Below are 23269 nucleotides of genomic sequence, written 5' to 3'. Positions count from 1 at the left end.
ATCCATTCAACAAATGATGAAAATTAGAATGGCTTTACTTACTACGACGGGAATTAGAAATAAACCCTACCTGCTGCAAGAATTTGTTCGGCACTGCCCGGAAATAGTGCTGAATGGATATTTGTGCACATGACGTGCGCAATTCTCAAAGCGACGAAAACCAGTGACTGTCTTATCCGAGAATAGTTTTTGAGCGTTTTATTTGTGCCTTACGTCAGTTAGTTGCTTGCAATTCTGAACATAGTTTCAATTGTATTTCTGTCAAGTATGCAAATAGCTGTAAAGTACAGTGTCGAAAGGAACTAGTAAGATGTAGAAGACGTTAGCTAATTGGTATTTTAACCGGCTGTCCACATGTTAGTTGTAAGACAATTATACTTCAAATCAATCCATCACAATGAATGGAGCTATTAATAATTTCGTGAAAATTGACGAATGCGAATCAGTGTAATAATTTGTAAATGATAACCCAGAATAGTTATTTATTTTTTCGGTTTAACCCTAGTTACAACTACACAAGCTCCGTAGTGTAGGGAACGAGCCGAGTTAGATGAATCAGCGTAAAATAAATCTAATGAAACTGAATTATTTACTTGAGTGTAAATAGCATGATATAGCATGCTCTGAACAAGAGTCAGTTTTTGGACGAACGTAGACTTTGACGGACGTTGTTCCGTGTTTCGGAGGACTCGGTTGAAAATAACCGACGGACACGACATTGGCGTAGTGCTCCCAAATAGTGAGTAGCAAATTGAATATATATAGTGGCGTCTGGCAAACGCCTATTCGGAAAATTCAAAAGATGCTTGTGCGCATCTGGTTGTTTGCTGAACTGCCTCTGTGAGGGCTATTTTTTGTACATACTTGTGCGTATGATTCGCGTGCCTCTGGGAAGGCAGACGCAGAATAGTTTAGTGAAATACGCTGGTATGCGTTGTTTCATCGCCTCTGGGAAGGCAGTGAAAATTCGTTTGAATGCGATAGCTCCCCTGAGAGGGACTTTTAGCAACTCGCTTGTGTGCGTCTGACTTTATTGCAATACGCTGGTGTGCGCGTATTACTGGCGTCAGGCAAACGTCCATTTGAGAAAGTCGAAAAGATACTTTTGCGCATTTCGTTCCTGGTTAACTGTGAGCAGTTGGAACATCCATCTTGCGGATAGTTTTTACGTTTGTTTCTTTATAACAAAGGCTTAGAAATTGCTCAAAAAACACGAATCTGATCCTGATATCTTTTAGCTGCCTCTGTGAGGGCTACTTTTTACATATGCTTCGTGTGTGATTCGCGTGCCTCTGGGAAGGTAGAATAGTTTACTGAAACACGCTAATATGCGTAGTTTGATCTGACCTGCAGAAAATCGCTTGTGTGCGAAGGTTCCCCTGAGAGGTGATGATGAAAATGATGATTGTAATGATGGAAATAATGATGGTAATAACGAAACTGATTCTGGTGATATTGAAAGTAAGGATTGCAACGAGGAAAATAATTATAGTAATGACGAAAGTGATGATGAAAATGAGGAAAATGATTATGGTAATGACGAATCTGACGTATGTGATGGCTGTAATGACGAATATAAAGATAAAAATGAAGTAAATGATGATGGCAAATGACGAATCTGATGAAAGTGATGATTGTAAAGACGAAACTAATTAAGGTGATGATGAAAGCGATGATGTTAATAACGAAAATGACGATGGTAATGCCACAATAGTAATGGTAATGACTTTGATGAGGGTATAATAACGAAAATGATAATGGTAATGACGACAATGATAGTATTGATGATAGAAAATGATGACGATAATGATAAAAATGATAGTGATAATGACATAAGTGATGATGGTAATGTCAAAAATATGCATACGATATTGACAATTTGGTTATTTTAATGATGTTAGTTTTGTTGACATGGATGATGATCATTTTGATGATGCTGATGATTTTGATATCGTGGATAATGTTGACGATTTAGATAATGATGACTATTTGATGACGATGTTGATATTGATGTTGATTTTAATTATTTCGATGGCGTAAATGATGATGATTTTGAACGTTTTGATGATGCTGATGATTTTAATTATGTTAACGATTTTAATTATGATGATGATAATGATAATTATAATGGTAATGACGAAATTGATAGTGGTAATGATGAAAACGATGCTGATGTCAAAAATGATGGTCATGAGATTTTTTTGGTTAAATAATCAGAAGAGTAGCGGAGGGGGTGAATGTAGGGAACGAGCCGAGTTAGATGAATCAGCGTAAAATAAATCTAATGAAACTGAATTATTTACTTGAGTGTAACTGAAACCCCTTGCATAGGAAGAATACCGTCATACGAACGATAAGAGACAAGGAGAGAAATGAATCGTTCAACATGAGACTTACGCATACTGTAGCATGATATAGCATGCTCTGAACAAGAGTCGGTTTTTGGACGAACGTAGACTTTGACGGACGTTGTTCCGTGTTTCGGAGGACTCGGTTGAAAATAACCGACGGACACGACACGTAGGTAAACTAACTTCATCAAATGCACCAGTTTCAAGCCAGTTACTTAAAGTTAGCACTAGTTAGCACAAGTCAACCAAAAATTGTCAAAATGCGAATTCAATGCCAAGCATTAGAAGATGTGCAATTTTGGCCTACAAACTACAAACTCTAAGAAACTGATAAAAATAATATACAGAGTACAGACATGTACGATATCAAATTGTCAAACATTGTCGAATTGTACCAGCATTCGTAGTCCTACGCGAACCCCTCGTTCGTTTCCCTAGATACAGACCTCCATACTTTTTCCAGTCGCCTCAGCTCTTGTTCGCAAATTTTGCCGACCCTTATCGACGGCGTAAGGTATTGATTTTAGTCTTATCGCCAGCTGGCTGCTCTTCGCTGTTCGCGTTGTCCCACAGTCCAGTGTGCCAGTAACCCAGTATTCCAGTGTCTCAGTACCCAGTATCTCTGTGTACAAATGTCCCAGTGTTCCAGTGTCCCAGTATCTCAGTGTCCCAATATTCCAGTAACCCAGTGTAGCAGTTTCCCAGTAACGCAGTGTCCGAATATCCCAGTGTCTCAGTATTCCAGTGTCCCAATGTCCTTATCCACGGCGTGAAGGGCAGATTTTAATCCTATCACCAGCTGCCTGATCTCCTTGTTCACGTTGTCCCAGTATCCTAGTATCCCAGTACCTAGTACCCCAGTGTGTCAGTGCGAGGGTCCAAGTGTCCCAGTGTCCCAATGTCGCAATATCCAAGTAGCCCACTGTCCAGTATCCCAACGTCTCAGTATCCCAGTATCCCAGTACCCAGTATCTCAGTATCCCAGTATCTCAGTGTTCCAGTGTTCAAATGTTCCAGTATTTCAATGTCCCAGTGTAGCAACACTAAACGATTATGAAGCGAAACTAGCAAACTGTTTGCTGAGGAAATGTACCAGTATCCCAGTATTGCAGTGTCCCAGTGCGTCGGGATTCCAATGTCCCAATGTCCTAGTATCCCTGTGACCCAATATTCCAGTGTCCTAGTAATTCGGTATCCCAGTGTCCCAGCGTCCAAGTGTCCCAGTGTTTCAATATTCCAGTTTCTGAGTAATCAATTCCAAGTGTCCCAGTGTCCTACTGTCCCTGTATCTCAGTGTCCCAGTATCCCAGTATCCGAATATTCTAGTGTTTCATTAATCCAGTGTCCCAGTATCCCACTATCGCAGTGTGCCAGTGTCTCAGTATCTAAATATCTAAATCCTTTAGATAAAATTAGTACGGTATACTCTAAATGAAGTTCAAATCCAGTTTGCGGAAGAAGTTAGTTACATTGCGTTCATCTTGGGATATCACTTGGTCCCGTCATCAACTACGTTGAGCTTAGATGCTACGAATCACCATTATTCTTAATTAGACTTCAAGAAGATTTCACCTGTTATACAGACGACATATTGTCGGAGTGTCGGAAAAGACAGAACATTCGTAGATTCTTAAGGTCGTCGGAAGTTACGCCCGGAAAATAAGTACAAGGTATCGTTACCGCTTTCAGCTACGGAAATAACGCCGACTATAAATGCCACCAGCAAACTTTTGTGTGCCAAATATCCTGGATAATTTTCCGACCACGAATGAGAAAGTTGGATAGCATGCCCAATGGATCATTCTGGATTATTATGAAGCGAATGATGCCTCCTTTTGTTGGAGGAACTGTCTCCCAATTCAGATCACTGAAGAATACAAAAAGTTGCATAGCCAAAACACGTTCTATTTGCATGCTGACTCCTCCTACAGTTTTGGATGGACGGTCGTTAACTTCGCCGATATGCTCTATAACTGCCGAAGAGTTAGACAGTCAGTTTCGGAAGTTAAAAACTACCTAGTCTGTCATCTAATTTCTTCGATGACCTGACAAGTCTCAGAACCGTTGGACGACTTCTGCAGCTCTCAAAGTCGTACTTACGTACGTACGTCTGTTCGGCATACTGGACTGCATTCGGGTCTTCCAAAAACTGCACCGAGCAGGGCGAGCATTTAATCCTGAAGGTGGCCAGAGGTCAATTGCAAATATTTTCATGGCACAATGGGGTTCGCCAGGCCAGAGAAACGATTGATTAAAACGATCTTCTCAGCTACTCTGAAGTTCATGGAACGTCTCCGACAACGGCAATCTTTCTTTCACTGAATCCGTACAATATGTCTAGAAGCAGTTGGACTGAATTCGGTCCATTTGGCAGGATGTGGTTTAGAAAAATACCATCCACCATCGCAACTGCATCCCAGATGATATGAATTTTAGTCGGCATCTTCGGGTTGCGTACAATGTTTATCAAATCCTGTTTGAATCAGCTGCAGACATTTCTTCTTCCGTGGCTTCTTGGATGGTCCAAAGATCACCCACTCTAGGCGAGTTTTAGTTGCTACTGATTTTCTCTCACGGCTCTTTTGTGTCCTTACCTAGGGTAATAGAGAGATCGACGTTCTTGGCACCGATTACAATTTTAGGAGTTTTGTATTCAATATCACGCACTGGCAACTTTTTCAAGTGACTATAGCGAAGGGCAAACCTTTTGCGATTGTGCTAGCTGATTAACAAGAGATTAAGTTTGCTTAACGACACAGAGACCAGTTTACTTCTTTTCAATGAATACTCATTAGAACGGGATACTTGTTATGAACGCAATATTGAAATTTTTACACTTTGTATTCTTAATTGGAGGGCAATCACCACCGATCCCTTCGGTGTCCCTCTTTTCGTAAAATTCTAATTTGCTAGTTATTTTTCGCAAAACGTGCAATTCAGCTAGCGGAGATATTTCACTCCTAGCAGTGCACCATCATTCATCCAGATGCAAACTTGTTTACGATTATCGCTTCAATCTGAGCATTACTTCTCGTATTTTTCGCTACCACTTGGGTGGTCACAGCTCTAGGGAAATTCCCGATCGTAACGCTTTCATGGAATGGATAATAAGCGCACTAATTGGAAACAGCAGCGGTGTAAAAGGATTTTAGGATGTGGTGCACATCACAGGAGGGGACGAAGTCACGAAGGCACAGCCAATCCACACCACGACAGACAGCCAGTTCAGTGGGGGAAAGTTCCATTCCCAACCGGGAGCAAATGCGACGCGATGTCGGTCGTTCGACGTTTGTCACAAACACCCGAACAACCACCCGCAGGGCGCCTCCTCGGTGACAGGATGTAATTTCTCATCTTTTGATATGGTTTCTTGCTCGGGAGAAGTTGCTCCCGTCCCGATTGCAATCGGAGGGAAAAAGTTGCAGAAAACAAATTTCCCCGCATGGCTGAGCACCTCGAATGAAAGGGTAAGGTAATCACAGCACGGCACGGCACAGCACGGCACGGCAGCAGCCAGTCGAGTGTCCTTGTTCGACGTGTGCCGGAACAATTGGCAGGATGTCATTTTGTGCTTGTGCAAATAGAGGAATAGTAAAAGTTTATTCGTTTGAGTGTGCTCGAATTGCATTATGACGATGTTTATGGCGACGTTTCATGAAGGTTTCACTAACTGTAACTAACTTTTCTCTAAAAGTTTAATGATATTTACCTAACTGCTTATATCAAAGCTATTTGAAAAGCAAAGTTTAGAAATTCTCGTTGAAAAAATGGTTCTTCTGAAAAATTAAACAAAATATGTATATGTTGCAATCAAATCGTAAAACAAACTTACGTTTCTCACCAAATTGACTAGCTTTCTTTTACCGAGCTGCATTTCGGCTCGCTTCCATCCCACTAAAAAGCATCGCCAAATTTATAATCGTCCAACCTAAAACGGTAAAATCGGCCAACCGTGAACTTCCCGCCGGGGAAAAAGAGACTTTTTGATTTCCTCCGATGGCGATGGTGGCGTCGGGCGCAGGCACGGAAGTACGTTCAGACGAAACACGACCCAAGCGCACATAAATATTCATCATTCGTTCTATACCAAAAATCCATCACTTGAAATTCGGAACCCATTCCGATACTCTCCGAAAGAAGGATTTATCCATTAGATTCGAACTGGTGGTGGTTCGTTTGTCAACAAATTCATGGCGAATGGCGAACTTTCGGGGCCCGTCTGCTAAGTTGAGATGCGCTTTCGGTATTGCAAACGATTTCCGGCCCAAAACTCCGCGATGGATTGGGCAGTACGGTAGACCTCCTGCTCCTACTCCTCTGGTTGTCAGTCGGAAAGAGGCCGAACAAGTCATTGCAGATCATTTGGATAAATAAGTAAACATTGAAACGAAGCTCCACCAGCTGGGTCTCGGCTGGGTCGTTTTCCGACAGGACCAGCTGTGGTTTGACTTTGTATATTTATGGTCGCGATGGGGGATGGACTCGGCCGCCGCCGCCGCTGCCAAAGCAAAGGGGAAACCCGACTTGATTGAGCCGATCTTGCACGTATCCTGCTCGCTTGCTGGTGGCTCATTTGCGATTGATCTGACTTTCAAATTCAGTGGACGTTTTTGCCGTTACAGAAGAGGCATTAGGTTTTCAGATTCAATTCCAGCCCAATCCATGCGCACTGAGTAACGTACATACAATATCAGGGCAAAATTTATTCAATCTAGCTTCGAATCAAAATGCTGTCGATTTGAATGGATTACAAATATCAAATGCTACCAATCAAATACTGCTTGCGATAGAGAACCGATAGAGTCTTATTGGTAGGTTCGCTACACCATATCTGCAATTATCCGGTTTACCGATAAGCCTGGGGTTGGTATTAAATATTGATATTTGTTTTATAATCCAAACCAACTAAGTGAATGGTTTAGATTTTTCTTTACTAGAGTAATGTTTGAATAACTGAGACCATACTACAATATATGCCGAACATCCAATACCATTTTTACTAGAGCTAGCACGTATCACACTATCAAAACTATCGAACATTGTAACCCGCTATAAACGCACCACAATTTCCTGCGGAGGTAAAACTTTGTACCCTGTTATTCCCAAGCACCCACAATCGGTAACAGTCGATTCAGTTTCCAAATCTAGTTGCCGTTTCGGTGCATAATTCGCACCGGTGCTATTCGCTTACATACCTATAGGTCACAACGCAACGGCGAAGCCGAAATAGGTAGTTACCCTTCCTTTAGAAGTCTGCCTCAAAAGCCTCGTAGAAAAATACTCCTAGGATTGTTGAAATGTCATTTCCCAACACTATTTTTTATGCCCACATCGCCCCGTTTTAAAAACGATGACTGTGTAGAGAGCGTTTAGTCGCTTGTTCGCTTCACTGTTAGCTACTCGGGGGTTCCACTTTGACCTGGAAGGAGACACCCAAAGAACTTTTTTTGAACGTTCAATAAAATTTAAAACAAGCGAACAGTTGAACTGTGCGTGACCCAAAAATCTGAACTAAGTTTCATGGTTTGATGAAAACGATTAGTTTTTTTGCACAGTGTTTTGACGGATCCACTTTGCTGCTTCTGTACGCGCTCTTACGAGGCACGAAATTTGCCTACCGAATTTCATGCTTTAGTAAATTCGTTCCACTAGCACCGGCCTGGCTGCCTGCCTGCCCGCTGGGTGGCGTTAGTGGTTGGTTAAGCTCAAAGGGGAAAAAGTGCATAGGTTTTTTTTCTCTAATTCTCGGAAACTAAAACCACCTTCTTCTCGTTGCGGAGACTATTACGATTAAAACAAATTGAAGTGCCGTTGCTGTACTATAACACGGTCAGTTTGTTTCGTGACTTGAGCTTTAGGAAGCTAAGGTGCATTCCGGGTGAAATTTCGATCAAATTCGTGTATCGTTTTAGAGTAAAATTGTATAATAGAAAACTGACATTTTTTACATAAATAAATAAAAAAAACCGACGAAAGTACCCCCGGTAAAGATCACCTCTATCTAGGTTTATTTATTTTCCTAGATCTACTAACCTCTATTACTTTCCTTCAGTTGGGTCACCCCTGCGAAATAGTACTTTCTACGAAAAGATTTTCCGTGAAATGGTACACCCGCGTAAGGTTTTTCGCGATATAGTATTCTGCGAAACTCTGTATTCCGCGTTTTGGTCAACCGAGAATTGGTGTTCCGCAAAACGGTATTCGGTGAAATGGTTTGTAATGATGGCGAATTTTTAAATGCTATCCGCTTTATTTTATCAGGCTAAGCAATGGGGGGAGTTGATTTCTACTTTACTGTGAGGAAAATTTGTATATTAAAACACCCATGAACTCCTCAGAAACTTGCAAAACTCGAGATTGTGGCAGAAGTCATCCGAGATTCGCGGTTTATGCACAACACAGTTTAATTTGTGGCAATACGAAGTTTGTCGGGTCAGCTAGTATGATATAAAAACAGAGTGTTCTTCTTCTTCTAGCAGCATAGAGCTTAGATAACTCTTACTGTATGAAGAATTCCTTTTCACTGTACTCGATGCTGGGCTTACCGTTCGTACTCCGACAAAAATAGTTCGCAACACCTTTGATTCAAATACGGGCAATGCACGTAAGCAAAGTTACAGTTACCCAGTGAAATTTCATCCCGCCGTCTGCCACTCACACGGGTGGATTGTGGGAGCGGCTTGTTCCATCCGTCAAGGTTGCGTTCTTCGCTCTGACAACAACCAATACTCCGGACCACGAAACCCTACTCACGTTATTGGTTATAACCAAACGACTCGTCAGTTCGAGATCGTTAACACTTGTTCCATTGGAGTCGGAAGCCCATGAAGTCCTAAAACCGAACCACTCCATATTTTTGAGCTCCCATGGTATCGTTAAACGACTACAGTCAATTACGGAGAATTACGAGTCCCTAAGAAGCGTCTGAAGACTGATCACAAGTCTAGAGAACAACTTCTGGTGTCGATAATATCTGCCGACAATCTCGATGTGCACCAGTTGTTTCGATGAGGTTAGAAATCAAATCTCGGAGATCTAGTTATCCTCGCTATCGAATCTATTCATAATGGAAGAATGTGGGAACAAACTGTATCTATCGTGAAAGAACGAGACTAGTGCGTTAGACTTCGAGAGAAGTCCTACACCGAACAGTAACAAAGATTGCGATTCTGGACACTGGCGTGCCCAGACTAAGGCTATGTGAGAACTCGCGAAATTTCGTTTTTACCGAAATCAAACAAAACTAGGCGAAATTTACCATGTTGTTAACTGTAAGGTAAATTTCGTACAATTTCGTTAAATTCGCGAAATCTCGCACAGCCTTAGCCCAGACATACACAAAAAGTGGAGCATCCGACTTTTCAGAACAGTGTTTTGCCCTGGAAAAACGGAGTGATCGTTGGATAACGAATTTATCAGCCGAATAGGTTAACAAACTCAAGACTTTTGAGTGCAATAAAATTTAAAGTTAAAATTGGACTAGAAATTAGACTTGGAACTGGACTAGAAATTAGAGTTAAAATTTGACTTGTAATCGAGCATGACATAGGACATTAAGCTGGACTAATTTGGACTTGAAGCTTTACTTCACATTAAACCGGAAATTGGACCTGAAATTGGGTTTTAAATTTAACTTGAATTTAGAGTAATTTTATTTAAAAGTATTGTTTGGAATCTCATATATAAAAATGGATTTCTTTCTGTCTGTCTGTCTCTCTGTCGGGATGTTCCTTATAGAATCGAAAACTACTGAACCAATCGGCGTGAAAATTTGCATGTAGAGGTTTTTGGGGCCATGGAAGGTTCTTATGATGGTTAGAGACCCCTCCTCCCACTAAGAGGGGGGCTCCCATTCAAATGAAACACAAATTTCTGCATAATTCGAGAACTAATTAAGCAAATGGAACAAAATTTGACATGTGGGTGTTTTTGGTGACAAGAATTTTTTCATTGGTAAGTTGAGACCCTTCCTCTCTTTAGAAGGGGAATTATGACTCCTCTCCCTTTTAAGAGGGGGGGGGGGGCTTCCATACAAATGATATTCAAATTTCCTCATAACTCGAGAACTAATCAAGCAAATACAACCAAATATGGCATGTGAAAGTTTTTGGAGGCAAGAATTTTTTCTATGGTGAATTAGGTCCCCTCCCCACTTAAGGAGGGGGGGCTCCTATACAAATGAAAAACAATTTTTTTCTCAACTCGAGAACTAATCAATCAAATGGAATCAACTTTGGCATGTGGGGAATTTTGAAGTCTTGAATTTATTTTTTGATGGCTAGAGACCTATCACCCCTATCACTATTTTTGCGAACCTCAAAAACTAATCGAACTCGTGAAATTCGAGACTCTTCCATAAAACATTAGTCAATAACAAGACCATAAAAACTATCTATAGTAACACTAGATCATTCAGGGCGAGATGGCCGCGAGTGTTGCCTGCGACCCGCCATCGCCCACTGGAGGGAGGCCCCTCCCCCCTCAGAAATGACTACTGTCTAGATTTATTTGTTTTCCTAGATCTACTGACCTCTATCACTTTCCTTCACTTGGGTTCGAACGAGCGACAGCGAGTAAGAAGAGGATCACCCCGGCGAAATGGTACTTTCCACGAAAAACTTTTGCGTGAAATGGTACATTCCGCTTAAGGTTTTTCGCAAAATGGTATTCGGCGAAATGTTGTACAATCACGGCGTATATTTCTATCTGCTTGCTGGCTAAGCAATGAGGGGAGCTGGTTTCTACTTTACTGTGAGGAAAAATTGTAAATTTGTATATTAAACTACCCATCCCAGGTAACCAATAAGCATTAACATAAGCAGCATATCTGGCATTTTATACTGCACGTTTTTTTTTTTTTTTTTTTTTCCTGTATGGACTCATCACTGCGACCATTATGGTTAGATCTATTGTGATATCGCCCGGGTGTTTGTTGTATAACCCGCACTGCATTTATTTTGGCTATAGTCGCTATTGAGTGAGCGATATGCTTATTGAATTTTTTTTATGCGTGCTTGTGTGTAATTGGGTACCCTTCTTTCAATACTTTACTCTACTTTACCCACCTCGTTCCACATGACAGCGCACAGTCCCCAATTATAGTCATCCCTGGCGTAGCAAACCAGTGCATTTTTACTATAAGGGTCTCATTTTTGCACTGTCAATAGGCCATATCGGGATAATATAGAACTCAGCATGAAGGAAGGGCGATGAGGGGCCTGAGAATAAACCCATGCTAAAGTCACTTTGACATCGAATGGCCTGATTCTACTAAGATTCGAACCCATGACTGCACGTTGTTGTATATTAGCTTTTTGACTGCATAGGTGTTGTATATTGGCATTAAAAATTCTATTCAAATTCTTCGTGTCGGTAATTAGCTGTAAATTAGCATTGTCAGCACTATAAGAAGGTTATCAGTAAAGTAGCTGTATATTTTGCCAAAACAGCATTCAAGTAGCATTTAAGGCGACTTAAATGCTTATTGGCTTGCATTTGAAAAGCATTGGTGATGCTTATTGATTACCTGGGGTGCTTTCATAGTTACGTAACTGCCAAAATGAATCATCTGAGGTTGAACTCCTCAGAAACTTGCAAAACTCGAGATTGTGACAAAGATCATCCGAGATTCATGATTCATATACAACACAGTTTAATTTGTGGCAGTACGAAGTTTGTCGGGTCAGCTAGTTAGATATAGAATGAAACAGAATTTGAAGTTTTATTTGAAATCAGACATGAAGTTTTATTTGAATTCGGAATTGAATTGCACTTGGACTTGGATTTGGATTTTAAGTTGAAATTTGACTAATTAGAAGTTTTTACTCATAGTTTGTCGTTTTTTTTCTGCTGCAGAATAAAACGCAAAACTGTTTGTTTATCTCGTATTAAAATTTTACTTCAAATTGGATTTGAAACTGGACATAAATTGGATTTCAATTGAACTTGAGATTGGGCCAAATTTGGATTGAAATTAGACTTGAAATTGTAATTCAAAGTGTACTTGAAATTGGTCTTCAAATCAGAATTTAAATTTCCTTTAAAATTGAACTTGAAATTGGATATAAATAAGACTTGAAATTGGGCTTAATATCAGATATGCGATTGACCTTGAAAATGGACATTAGCACGAGATATACCAGCTGTTTAGTCATTCTGACTGGTACCGGAATAAATGTCATTAACATAAAAATATGTTTGTTTTTAACCTATATGAAGTAACATTAGGTATTTAAAATGTTTTCTCTACTTATAGCTACTAAAGTCATAACATTATTTCTGAAAGCAAATGTAATACGTTGCGGGAATTATGAGTTAAAATTGCACGAGCAGTCAAAATGACTGATTTGGTATATCTAGTGTTAGACTTGAATTTCAACTTCCAGTAGGACATAGACACGAAATCTGACGCAGTTTTACTTGAAATCAGTTTTCTTCTGATGTTTAACAACTTGTCTGCTCTCTTTTTCAGCTCCGTTTCTCCGCTTTTTGTTTTGTTTTTTCTTGGTTTTCACTCTAGCTCACCTTCCGTTTGAACTCTTTTTTTCTCGTTTTCATTTTTTGCACCGTATTTTTTCCTATTTCATTCTTCCATTTTTCTTTATTTCCTGTCGCATTTTTTTCTTATTTTCAGTCCTATTTTGCCTCATGTTTTCATTCGTTTTTTAATATATTTTTTCACGTTTTCAGTCTCCTCTCTTTTTCCCATTTTTTTTCGTTTTCAGTTTTCGTCATTTTTTAACACTTTCTATCTCCTTTACTGCTCGTTATTCGTCTTTATCTGTTCCATTGGTCCTTTTCCCCCTTCCACTTTAGTTTTCCTTTTTCATCTCCCGTTTTTTATCTCTTTCTGTTCCGATTTACCCCTATCTTGAGCCTGCTTTAGTATTTTTCTTTCATTCTTTTTCTGTCTCGTTTACCTGCGTCCTCTCCAATCATTTACCTTTTATATCCCATTTGACCTCTTTTCCCTCGTTTCAGTTTTTCTTTTTTCTTTGTCTATTCCATCCATTCCTTTTTCCATTTCGTTTCACTTGTTTTCTGTTCCGTACTCCCTCTCTTATCTAGTTTTCCCTCTTTTTCTCTTTCATTCTACTTTTTTCTACCTTCTATTTGTTTTTACTTTTTTCCTTTTCCATTTTTCTCCCTTTTCTCGAATTTTGATTTTTCCCTATACCGTTTTACATATTTTTTCTTCAATTTTTCCTCATTTCTTATCTCCTTTGTCCCGTTTCGAATATTGCGGTCCCGATATTTGTTTTTTTCAGGTTTTTACTTCTTGTCTACCCTGCTTCACTTCCTTTTTTCCCTCGTTTTGTTTTTAGAATTGTTTTGTTTGATTTATTTGACTTATTATTTATCTTCTTTATTGTTTTCGTTATGGTTTTTGCTTCTTTTCTTTCATTTTTCTTTTATTCGCTTTCGCTCTTCAACTTTTTCTGTAAAATAACTTCGTTAATTGATGCTCCATTAGTTGCGCCACTAAGCACAATATACCTACATTTTTCTTGTTATTATTATTATTATTATTATTCAATCTTCGACTCAAGTTTGTCGTACAGACAGTTCATATCTTAATCTAAGTCTTAAGTCTTAATCTAAACACTGACTTAGTTATATTGTAATCATACATATCACAAGTTTCGTTGAATCTTCGGCAACAGGTTTCCAGAGGATTAAATTGGCCATACTGCGTTCGATGATGAACCGTTCGGAAGAAAGTTGATGATCGGGTGTTCCTTGGCGGGACGTTGAACCGCAATTGCGATAACAAGTGCGTGCAGTCGATGTTATTGCTGATAATGTCGAAAATGAACAGCCGTTGAAGCAGCAACCGTCTGGATTCGAGAGTAGTCAGACAGATGAGTTGACAACGATGTTCATACGGTGGAAGTGCAATGGGATTATTCCAAGCAAGCGAACGAAGTGCGTAGCGGATGAACATTTTCTGGACTCTTTCAATCCTGTTGATGTGGATGGCTTGGTATGGTGCCCAAACTTGAACTCCGTACTCTAGAATGCTTCGTACCAGGCAGCAATATAGCGACTTGTTTATTGAGGTATATGCTTCAATTAATACATGTGGGATATAAATTGATCAATTACAAGGTATTTGTCACAATGCAAGACAATTGCTTTCTTTATACGAGAAGATTTATAAAGAAAAAATTAATTTTCCGATTCAATTATATTGTACCAACAGTTGCACTAATGTTTCCTTAATTAAGTTTGGTGTTCCTTTAATTGTGTTATTCCATATACATAGGTGGCTAAGTGAAAAAACATCGTTGCAAAACTATAGAAATGAGCGCCTATAGTTGTGCGCTCCAACTGCGCGTTAGATTTTGGAAAATTGGCATTTTAGCAAATAATGCTTTAATTTTAAATGGTGTAGTCTAACTACCAATACTTCTAAGAACTTGTTTTATATAATAAACGTAATTGTTTTATCTAAAACGCTACGGTGACGCAAATATGCATTAATAATGAATATTAGCGCAACTATTGGTACTACCACAACTATTGGATCAACTACCCTACCTCATTTTTCCTCTTTTAGTCTCACGTTTTTATTTTTTCCACATTTTTGTCTTTTTATGTCTCGCCTTGTAACGAACTCACGTGTATATAGTTATTAGAATTAATTTAATATTTGCCAAGATTACATTATCAGTATTATTAGTATTATTTGTAAATTTAAATATAGGTTCATTTTTCATGTCGCTACTCTCCAAGTAAATTTTCAATAAAAATCTGTGGTCGGCAATACCGCGCGCCGACGCACAAAATCAAATCAAATTTGCATACGTGCTGCTATCAGAATGATATCCCAGACGCTCGCTTACGTGCCTAATTTGCCCATCATCGCTAACTCGATCGAGGAGGTTGACCTGTCGATAAAGGCTGATGACCCGCCCGCAATCGGGAGAGTGTTTCACTTTGCTCTCTAACCTTGGGGGGTTGGTCGGGTTGACAAGATGCAAGCCGTGCGCTGGAAGAAGATTGCTTTAACCGAAAATGCAACTTCGTACTTTCGAACACAGCGATAAAGAATTTCGTTAGGCAGGTTTCGATCAAGGACGGTTATCTGAGGATCACCTTGTCCTGATCTTTCACTTTAATCTGACCCGTGGAAGAGGCAGGAGTTGTCCGTAATTTTGACTCGCGACGTGATTGGAAGTAAAGGTAGTGAAACACATGAAGATTCTTTTTCTAGCCAGATAAGCAGTTTTTCCCTTTCCCATAGATAGGCAGTGATAGAACGTTCCTCTGTTTAAAAGTGCTACCCGTGTGCGACCGCAGTTCGTGCCTGCAAGTGTGCTGCGAGAGGTAGGGCACCTATTTTTGCCAAAAGGCGGTGTGCGTAAAATTGCGTGTGGTTTTCTTTTAAATTTCGGATGATAGATTCGCCACGGAACACATCATCGGCACCCTGCAACAGTGTCATCGACTGCTCCTGGCCCCACCGTCAGCTCCAATTTTTCCGGCCCGCTACCACGCCGGACGAGGGTAGCGTCGTCAATTTGGGCCCTGTACGGGATAGGCTGGCCGAACAGCAATCGGCAGCATCCAACACACAGCAAACAACTAGCATCGAGTGAGACTACTAGCGTCGAGTAGAAAGCAGCCAATTTCGCACGCCGTGCGTCGTCCGCAGCAGGAGAGTCATTTTCGGGATCCGCGTGGCGCGGATCAGATAGGTCGCGTATTGCCCAGGACAGTGATGGCGGCCCCGCCATTTTGTTGGTAAACCTCATCGACCAGTAGCAGCAACGGTAAACCTCAAGTAAACCCCGGGTATTGAGTGAGTACTTTTATATTTCTATTGTCCATGCGCATGTGACTTGAATAGGGTCGAGACCCTAACCAAACCAACAGCAGCCGGTTGATAGCAACCCACCACCCCGCACAGTGAACGTACGTTCTGTTTTTTCTTGCACACACCGCTAGCGAGTAGGGAATGAATGGGAAAGATTAGAAGATAGAAATGATTAGGCCTAGGCAAGTGGAAAAAGTAAATCGATCGAGCAAATGATATGTGGAAACACAAAATGCCAATAGTGTATCAACTGATATTGTTAAGGCCGAGAATATACTGCCGTAGTACGATAGAAACGAGCATTTAAGTTCATGCGACGAACATCCATGCAGTCGGGTTGAAAGGGATTTTCTTCATGTGTTCGGTTTTTCGTTTCCTTTTAGTTTTTGCGTATATTCTACTGGGGCGGCTGACTCCGAAATCAGCCAAGGACTCTCTCCAATCATTTTGCGGTCACTTCTAGGTGGAAAACTGGACTCGGCCAGTGATGAGAATTCTCCGTTCATTTGTCTGTCTCTGCGAATTCGAACGCTGCTGTTCTTAAGTGCCAGGTCTGTATCGTAGGTAAAGTTTTGTGACGTAGCCATACGGAGTATAGCGTCACGTGTTTAAGTCTGCCAACCCGCTTCCCTTCCCGAACTCGGGATAAAGTGAACCTCTCCCTGCGAGGGTCTCAGGCTGGGCAACCGTTAGTCTCGGTGGGTGGTCTCTCCTTTGGAGAGTGGCGCTTAAGCCACTCGCTTATTAATCGGGTAGCGAAAAGGCGGACCTGTTACAGCCTTCCGACCCCGTTTTTTCTTTGATTTTTCTGCTATTCCAGGTTTTATTCTATTTCTTTTCGCGTTCCTCTTCTTCTATCCATTTTGCCATGTTTCCCTTCTTATTCTTTCTCGTTGTTTCGCCTTATGGTTCTTTTTTCGTTATTTGCTTCTTTTTTTTGGAGAACAGCAGAATACGCTCTACCCTTAAATCCATCGATTATCCATCTGTAAATTTGCTAAAAAAATTATTAACGTTTTCATAAGAAACTATATGCTCTACGTTGTTTGATGCAAGAGATATGAATTTTTAAATTAAGTAAGTATGCAGGAAAATCGAGTTTCTTCAGTCATAACTTCAGCCAGACTACAAAGTGCTGTCCCAAGTCATCTTCCATCGACTATCGCCAATAGCCAATAGTACAGTAGGATTTCGAATTTGGCATGGTTCGATTTTGGTATGGTTCGATTTTGGCATGCCTCGATTTTGGCAACATTAGGATATTTCAATCAATAACATTTTTATTGCCGTAGGACTACGTCTTACCGCAGGCTGCCAAAAACTTACTTGTACCGGACGGATAGCTCTTAACGGACTTTTCATGCATAAAATGATTGCAATCGTTGATTAATAAGTTTTACTCAATTTTCAATGCTTACATTAAATTTTTTTTATATCAAAAAAGGGTCTCGATTTTGGTAGCATAGGCGACACGCATTTGTTGCCAAATTCGAAATCCAACTGTATAGCTTTACAGTAAACTTTACAAAGAAGGTGAGGTACGTGCCTAAATATGCCCCAAATTCGGCACATCTGTGGTTCTGGATATCAGAGAATCTAATGAAAGGCCAAAAGAGAGTAATACTATTCCACTAGAAGACCTTAAGTTTCATTTCGTGGCCAACGGCACCACTGTCAAGCGATCGTGCGCAGCTAATATATTCGTTCAGACACATTTTTCCACAGACCAAATGCCAGTTATTAACAGTAGATGTCTGTCACTTCCGCATAAAAAATATTTTCTTTTTTCCTATTCAACCATCGACTCGCACAGACGCAAAAGCAATCCAGAAAATATCAGTAAAAGACCAAATGTAAGTGTCATCTAATTAATCATGTAGGGTATGTTGCTGCTTCGTCATAATTGTCTATTCCTGTCCTATCCAACACAAATTATTAAAAATATCAGCATTTTTATGACACACAATGCAAAACTAGTTATTCCCTTAGTGAGCTGAGATCTATTTAAATGCTCTTTATCTTTACAGAAGTCCTACCAGAAAAATTTCCTACGTTTTTTAGTGCGACGAAGAAGAAAATGTCGACTAATCGTTTCAATTTCCGTCATTCAGAAATGAAAATAACTCACACAAGGCATCATTGTCGTTATTCTTCAGCCAAGAAAACTTGCCTGACCTGCAGAAATTTTGCAGAATAATATTTGTCATGCCGTCCTACACAAATACATGCGCGTTAGCATCGTAAACATTGTTGTGATTTTTAGTTCGGGCGATGAAAAATTTTGATGGACGGATTTTAATTTCAATAATATACTTTAATAATCGCTTTTCAGTGATTTCAAAGTTCACGGATCGGAAAGTAAATGTGTTTTAGTCAAACCAGAAGAAGAACTTTTAGAATATTCATTAAATCCATCCAACAAATGATGAAAATTAGGATGGTTTTACTTACTACGACGGGAATTAGAAATAAACTCTAATATCTAAACTAATTTTACGATATTTGTAACACTTTTCTCCATTTACTTATAAAAATTAGCTTCGAGTTCTCGATAAACAAGTAAATTGGGTCCTAAAGCACTATCTCGTTTTAAGCTTGAATCGATGAGGTTTGGGCTAGGAACACCTATTTTGGTATTCAATTTTATATTTTTAGCCTATTTCCGCTAAAAACCTTTTTTTTTTGTTTTGTAAAATTTTGATCAAAAATAAAACATTTGGGCAACCTTATATAGACAAACTATAGTTGTTCACGGATATGTCAAGCAGTGTCTAGACAACACGCATTATAAAAATAAACCATAGTTTGCCTTGAAATGTCACGGAAAACTATTTGTTTACCTTTACGTTTATGCGATAGTGTGCAAATTTCCAAGTCAGGAAATGGTTTGCATTGTGAAAAAATCCAATCGGGAACTGAACTTTCTCAGAGTTGTTTTTTTTTTTCGATTTCTAAAAATTCATATGCTAAAAGAGCATGGTTACATCGGTGCAGTTTTCATATCTAACATCCAATGCCGATATCATTTGAAATCAAAAAACTTTTCATTGGTGAAATCCATTTCGAGGTACGTAAGTACGAGGTACGTTTGCGATTGTTTAAAATTGGTGTTAAACACAAAACTGCTGTTTTTAGGTCCAGCCGGGTCATTACCGAATAATTAGTGTAAAATATAAGAATCTTCGAAAACGGTTTTTGTCGGTCATCCGTTTGACATCTTTTAGCCAGTCTTAGCACAACTAGATTTGGACTAAATTTCCGCAACCGGTCTAGCACCGTGAATCGGTGTATTGGAATACATCGGTCGAATCAGAATTTTTATCAGATAAATAGTACAAACCTGGTTCAAACGTTTCACTTCCTTACGAACAAACAGCCAGCAGACAAGGCTGCAACTGTCAAAACGATCGGATGTCAAACCAGAGTTGCAAGTGTAAAAAAGTTATCATTGTTCCCAGAAACACATTTTTGACGTAGGACTACGTCTTACGGCAAGTTTTGAGATAGTGTGTCATTCCAAAAAATCGAAAAATGCGAGCGTCACGAAAAATGAAAGGTTTTGAGCGCTAATAGCTCAGCGGTTTTCCGATCGATTTTCAATATTCTGACTCCAATCGACCGGAAAATCTTCTAAGAATTGACCCAAATGAAGAAAAGTATGAATTCTTAATGTTGAACTATTGAAAAATTGAAAATAATGAACCTATGTTTACCAGAATTCTCGCTTCGTGATTGGTTGGAAGATTCTTTGCGATGATCTAAGCCGATACCAATTTGATATCTGTGCTTGGGAAGTAAGCCAAAACAAGTAACCAAGTATCCTCATTTCAACAAGATTTCTTAACACCGCGGTTCAACCTAGACCATTTTGATGTCCTTGCTTGGGAAGTACGCCAGAGAGAGTGACAAAGCCCTCTCGTGCCAACAGATTTCTTACGAACGCGATTAAACCTAGTCTAATTTGATGTCTGTGTTAGGGAAGTGGGCCAGAAAAAATGACACAAGTTCGTTGTCCCAACAGATCGCAAATTCTTTACTGCGTGACGATTAAACCTAGGCGAATTTGATATCTGTGTTGGAAAAATGTGCTACAGCTGTAGTGTTCGGTTATGATATGACTGTATGAATACGCATGCTTGCCGTTTCATTACAAGTGTGAAAAGATGTGCTGTTGATAAAATAGGATTAAATTGGTAAAATCCTTTCAACGTGGAAACCATTAATAATAAAAATAATCTTTAATTTCAGTAACGTAGCAGGAAAGTAATAGTTTGTGTTCTTGATTTTGTTAAATTGTTTTCAAATGCACAATCTTTTGAGAATTGAACGTATGCAATGTTACTACTTTGATAAATGTTACATACAACGCATGTAGCATGTATATATGTTGCATATAGCATGTATACATGAAGAATCGAATGATTACAAGCATGAATACAGGCTACTATCACTACAAAGAGACTTACGTAGTCCTGCGTTACCTATATATGTGGTCGTGTCTTGTACACAACCCCTCTGACTTTTTCCATTATTTCAAGGAAGATTTCTAATGTCAAGGTAGAAGTTGTAGTTGATTTTTGTTTTTTAGTTTTTTAATGCACTGCATCTTTTAAAAAAAGAAAAAAACACGCTCTCGTAATCATAATGAGAAGCTTTATCGTTCCTTCTTAAAAAATCACTTTTTTATTACAAATTTTTGGACTGCAAATATGTTCGAACCATCCCAATACTAACCTTGAATGTTTTGAAGTGTGTTTCTTTCTTTAAACTAAACTTCTAAAAATAAGTATCCAATAAACACCTGTTTTAAGTGATCGCTCAATTTCTGTATTTTCTGCTCTCCGTTTTCTTCTGTTCTTGTTACTGTATATTTTCCACTTCCAGTTTGTCATTGTGTCATTCCGTTTCGTCCTATCGCCTTTCTTACTATCTTTACTATCTTTCATCTTGTTTATTTGCTTTCCTGACATTCTCTCTTTTTGTTTTTCTGTTCGCGGTCTAACAGTCTTTCTATCGTTCTCTCTCTTCCTTTCTACCTTTTTATATTTGATCTTTCTGCGTCTCGATCTTTTTCATATCTCGCATTTTTTTTAATTCAAATGTCGCTCTATTATTTTTATTTCTATTTTTGTTTTTGTTTTCTCTATTTTCTTTAACCAAACTGCCAAATTACAGCCCGATTCAAATCCAACTTGGTAAACAGTGGAAGTAGAAGTATAGAAAAGCGAGTCTTGTAAACGAATAACAACTTGAGGAAAGAGACAAAAAGGGAAAATAAACATGAAAAGAATAAATTTTTATTTTCATACAGGTGTCTTAGTTTTGAATAATATTATTTGATAGTAGTATTTGACAGAATCGATCAATAGACATACTAATTATTTAATTAGTTATGTTACCATATTTGGAAAAGCAAGGTAAAACTTAAATTAAAATATAGCTTAAAAAATACTATTTACAGTTACATTAATGAGACCATTCGCATCTTTCTGCTTGTGCTCTACCTCGCAACGGTTCGCAACCAAAACCGAAACGGCGCTACATCGGTATAGATTACATACTTGCTGGCATCACATTTGAGCGTGTTGGGATCGGTTCGCCCTCTCGATACCACACCCCGTAGATAGTACTGCGTACCCCGCTTCAGCACCAGTCCACTACCGGAATCGCCATTGCAAGGAACGGCACCTTGTCCGTCGCCACAGAAGACCCGCGTACTGGCACGATACTGTCGATCCCAGTTCCGGTTGCACTGCTCCCGATTCACGATGGCCGTGTGAATGTAGGTTGGCACCTGAGAGGCACCGTCCTCCGTGTCACCCCAACCGGCAACGTAACCCTCGCTGCCGACAATCTTCCTCAGGTTATTATCACCCGGCCAGAGGCAAATCGGAACGATGTGATCGGAAAAATCCAGCACCTTCTGCAAGCGTAACACTGCAATGTCCGCATCGTTCAAGTCATCGTCAAAAATGTAGTCCTCATGTGGGATTACTTCGGCAACATCGGCAAGGACGGCATTTTTGTCTAGGAAATTGTCTATATTGTACATGCCGGGGATCGCCAGTAGGCGATCGGCCGGTATCGGTTCATCTAGCTCGTGCACGCAGTGTGCCGCCGTTAGAAGATGCCCTTTCGTGATAATGGTGCTACCGCAGATGTAGCGCGGGCTCCGCGGCCGTTCCCGATCGAACAGCGGAACTATCCACGGAAATTGACCTTCGCTTACCAGATCGCCCTTCAGGGACAGATGGTTTTGGAAGTAAAGAGTTGGCTTACCACATTCGCTGTTGATGATGGAAAAATTTGATATTATTTAACGTACCACCATGGAAAAGTGTTTGCAACTTTTGGCTTACAGATTTGTGCTCGATGGAGGGGCAACAGTACTTCGCAAGAAACGCGACGTACTCGTTGATCCGGTGTCAATGCGCAATGCGATAGGGTCATCCAATACAGATTGTACTGGCTTTGACTCTAGTTTATAGATTTGCCGAGCGATGGTTTCATACATTTGAACTCCATTGATATGTGGCACAATTCGGCCCGGTAGCTGACCATACCAGGTGTGTTCCCAGTTTATAATTGTTGTAGTTGGAGTCGGAGTAATTAAACTGCTGCAAATGATTTGACCGTTTAGCAGGATTGATTTAACAGCTGGCAAAATAGATTGCGTTGGAAAGTTTATTCGATATTTGACAGGCGCGCCACGAGCGATGTCGTTGAAGGCAGCTTCACGAGACTGCAGGAGCATTATTGATCCGTAATTATTCTGCATATGTGAGTAAGACAATTAAATTGTTGTTCACATGAATGTAAATTTTAACAATTACTTACTGTTTTTAAATCCATTTCGATTGCCAGACTAACGTTAAGTTTCATCATCTGTGTCCGCTCAAGGTTTTTGATTGCCATAAACCCAAAGATTACGCCCGTTCTTCGATCCATCCGATAAGCGAAAATTTTTGGACATGGTGACTGAGGATACGAATCCGAATCACTCAACATAACTAACACTACTAATATGAATTTTAACCAATTTTGAAACATCACTGCTCACTTTGAAATACCTCTCGTAACAAAAATGATCCGCTCTACT

At 39.7% G+C, this 23269-nt stretch overlaps 1 protein-coding gene across 1 annotated transcript; it reads right to left on the bottom strand.

Moving 5' to 3' along the window:
• Nucleotides 1–21670: 21670 nt before the first annotated feature.
• On the bottom strand, nt 21671–23052 carry LOC128739454 (CLIP domain-containing serine protease B4-like). Its single transcript, XM_053834940.1, has 3 exons — nt 23008–23052; nt 22530–22942; nt 21671–22457 (listed from the first exon to the last, which is right to left on the bottom strand). The coding sequence occupies exons 1-3, from the start codon at nt 23050–23052 to the stop codon at nt 21671–21673; spliced, it is 1245 nt and encodes a 414-aa protein (XP_053690915.1).
• Nucleotides 23053–23269: the final 217 nt, after the last annotated feature.

The sequence above is a fragment of the Sabethes cyaneus genome, chromosome 3, assembly GCF_943734655.1.
Source record: "Sabethes cyaneus chromosome 3, idSabCyanKW18_F2, whole genome shotgun sequence".
Lineage (NCBI taxonomy): Eukaryota > Metazoa > Arthropoda > Insecta > Diptera > Culicidae > Sabethes > Sabethes cyaneus.
This window is presented reverse-complemented; position numbering and strand designations above follow the sequence as displayed.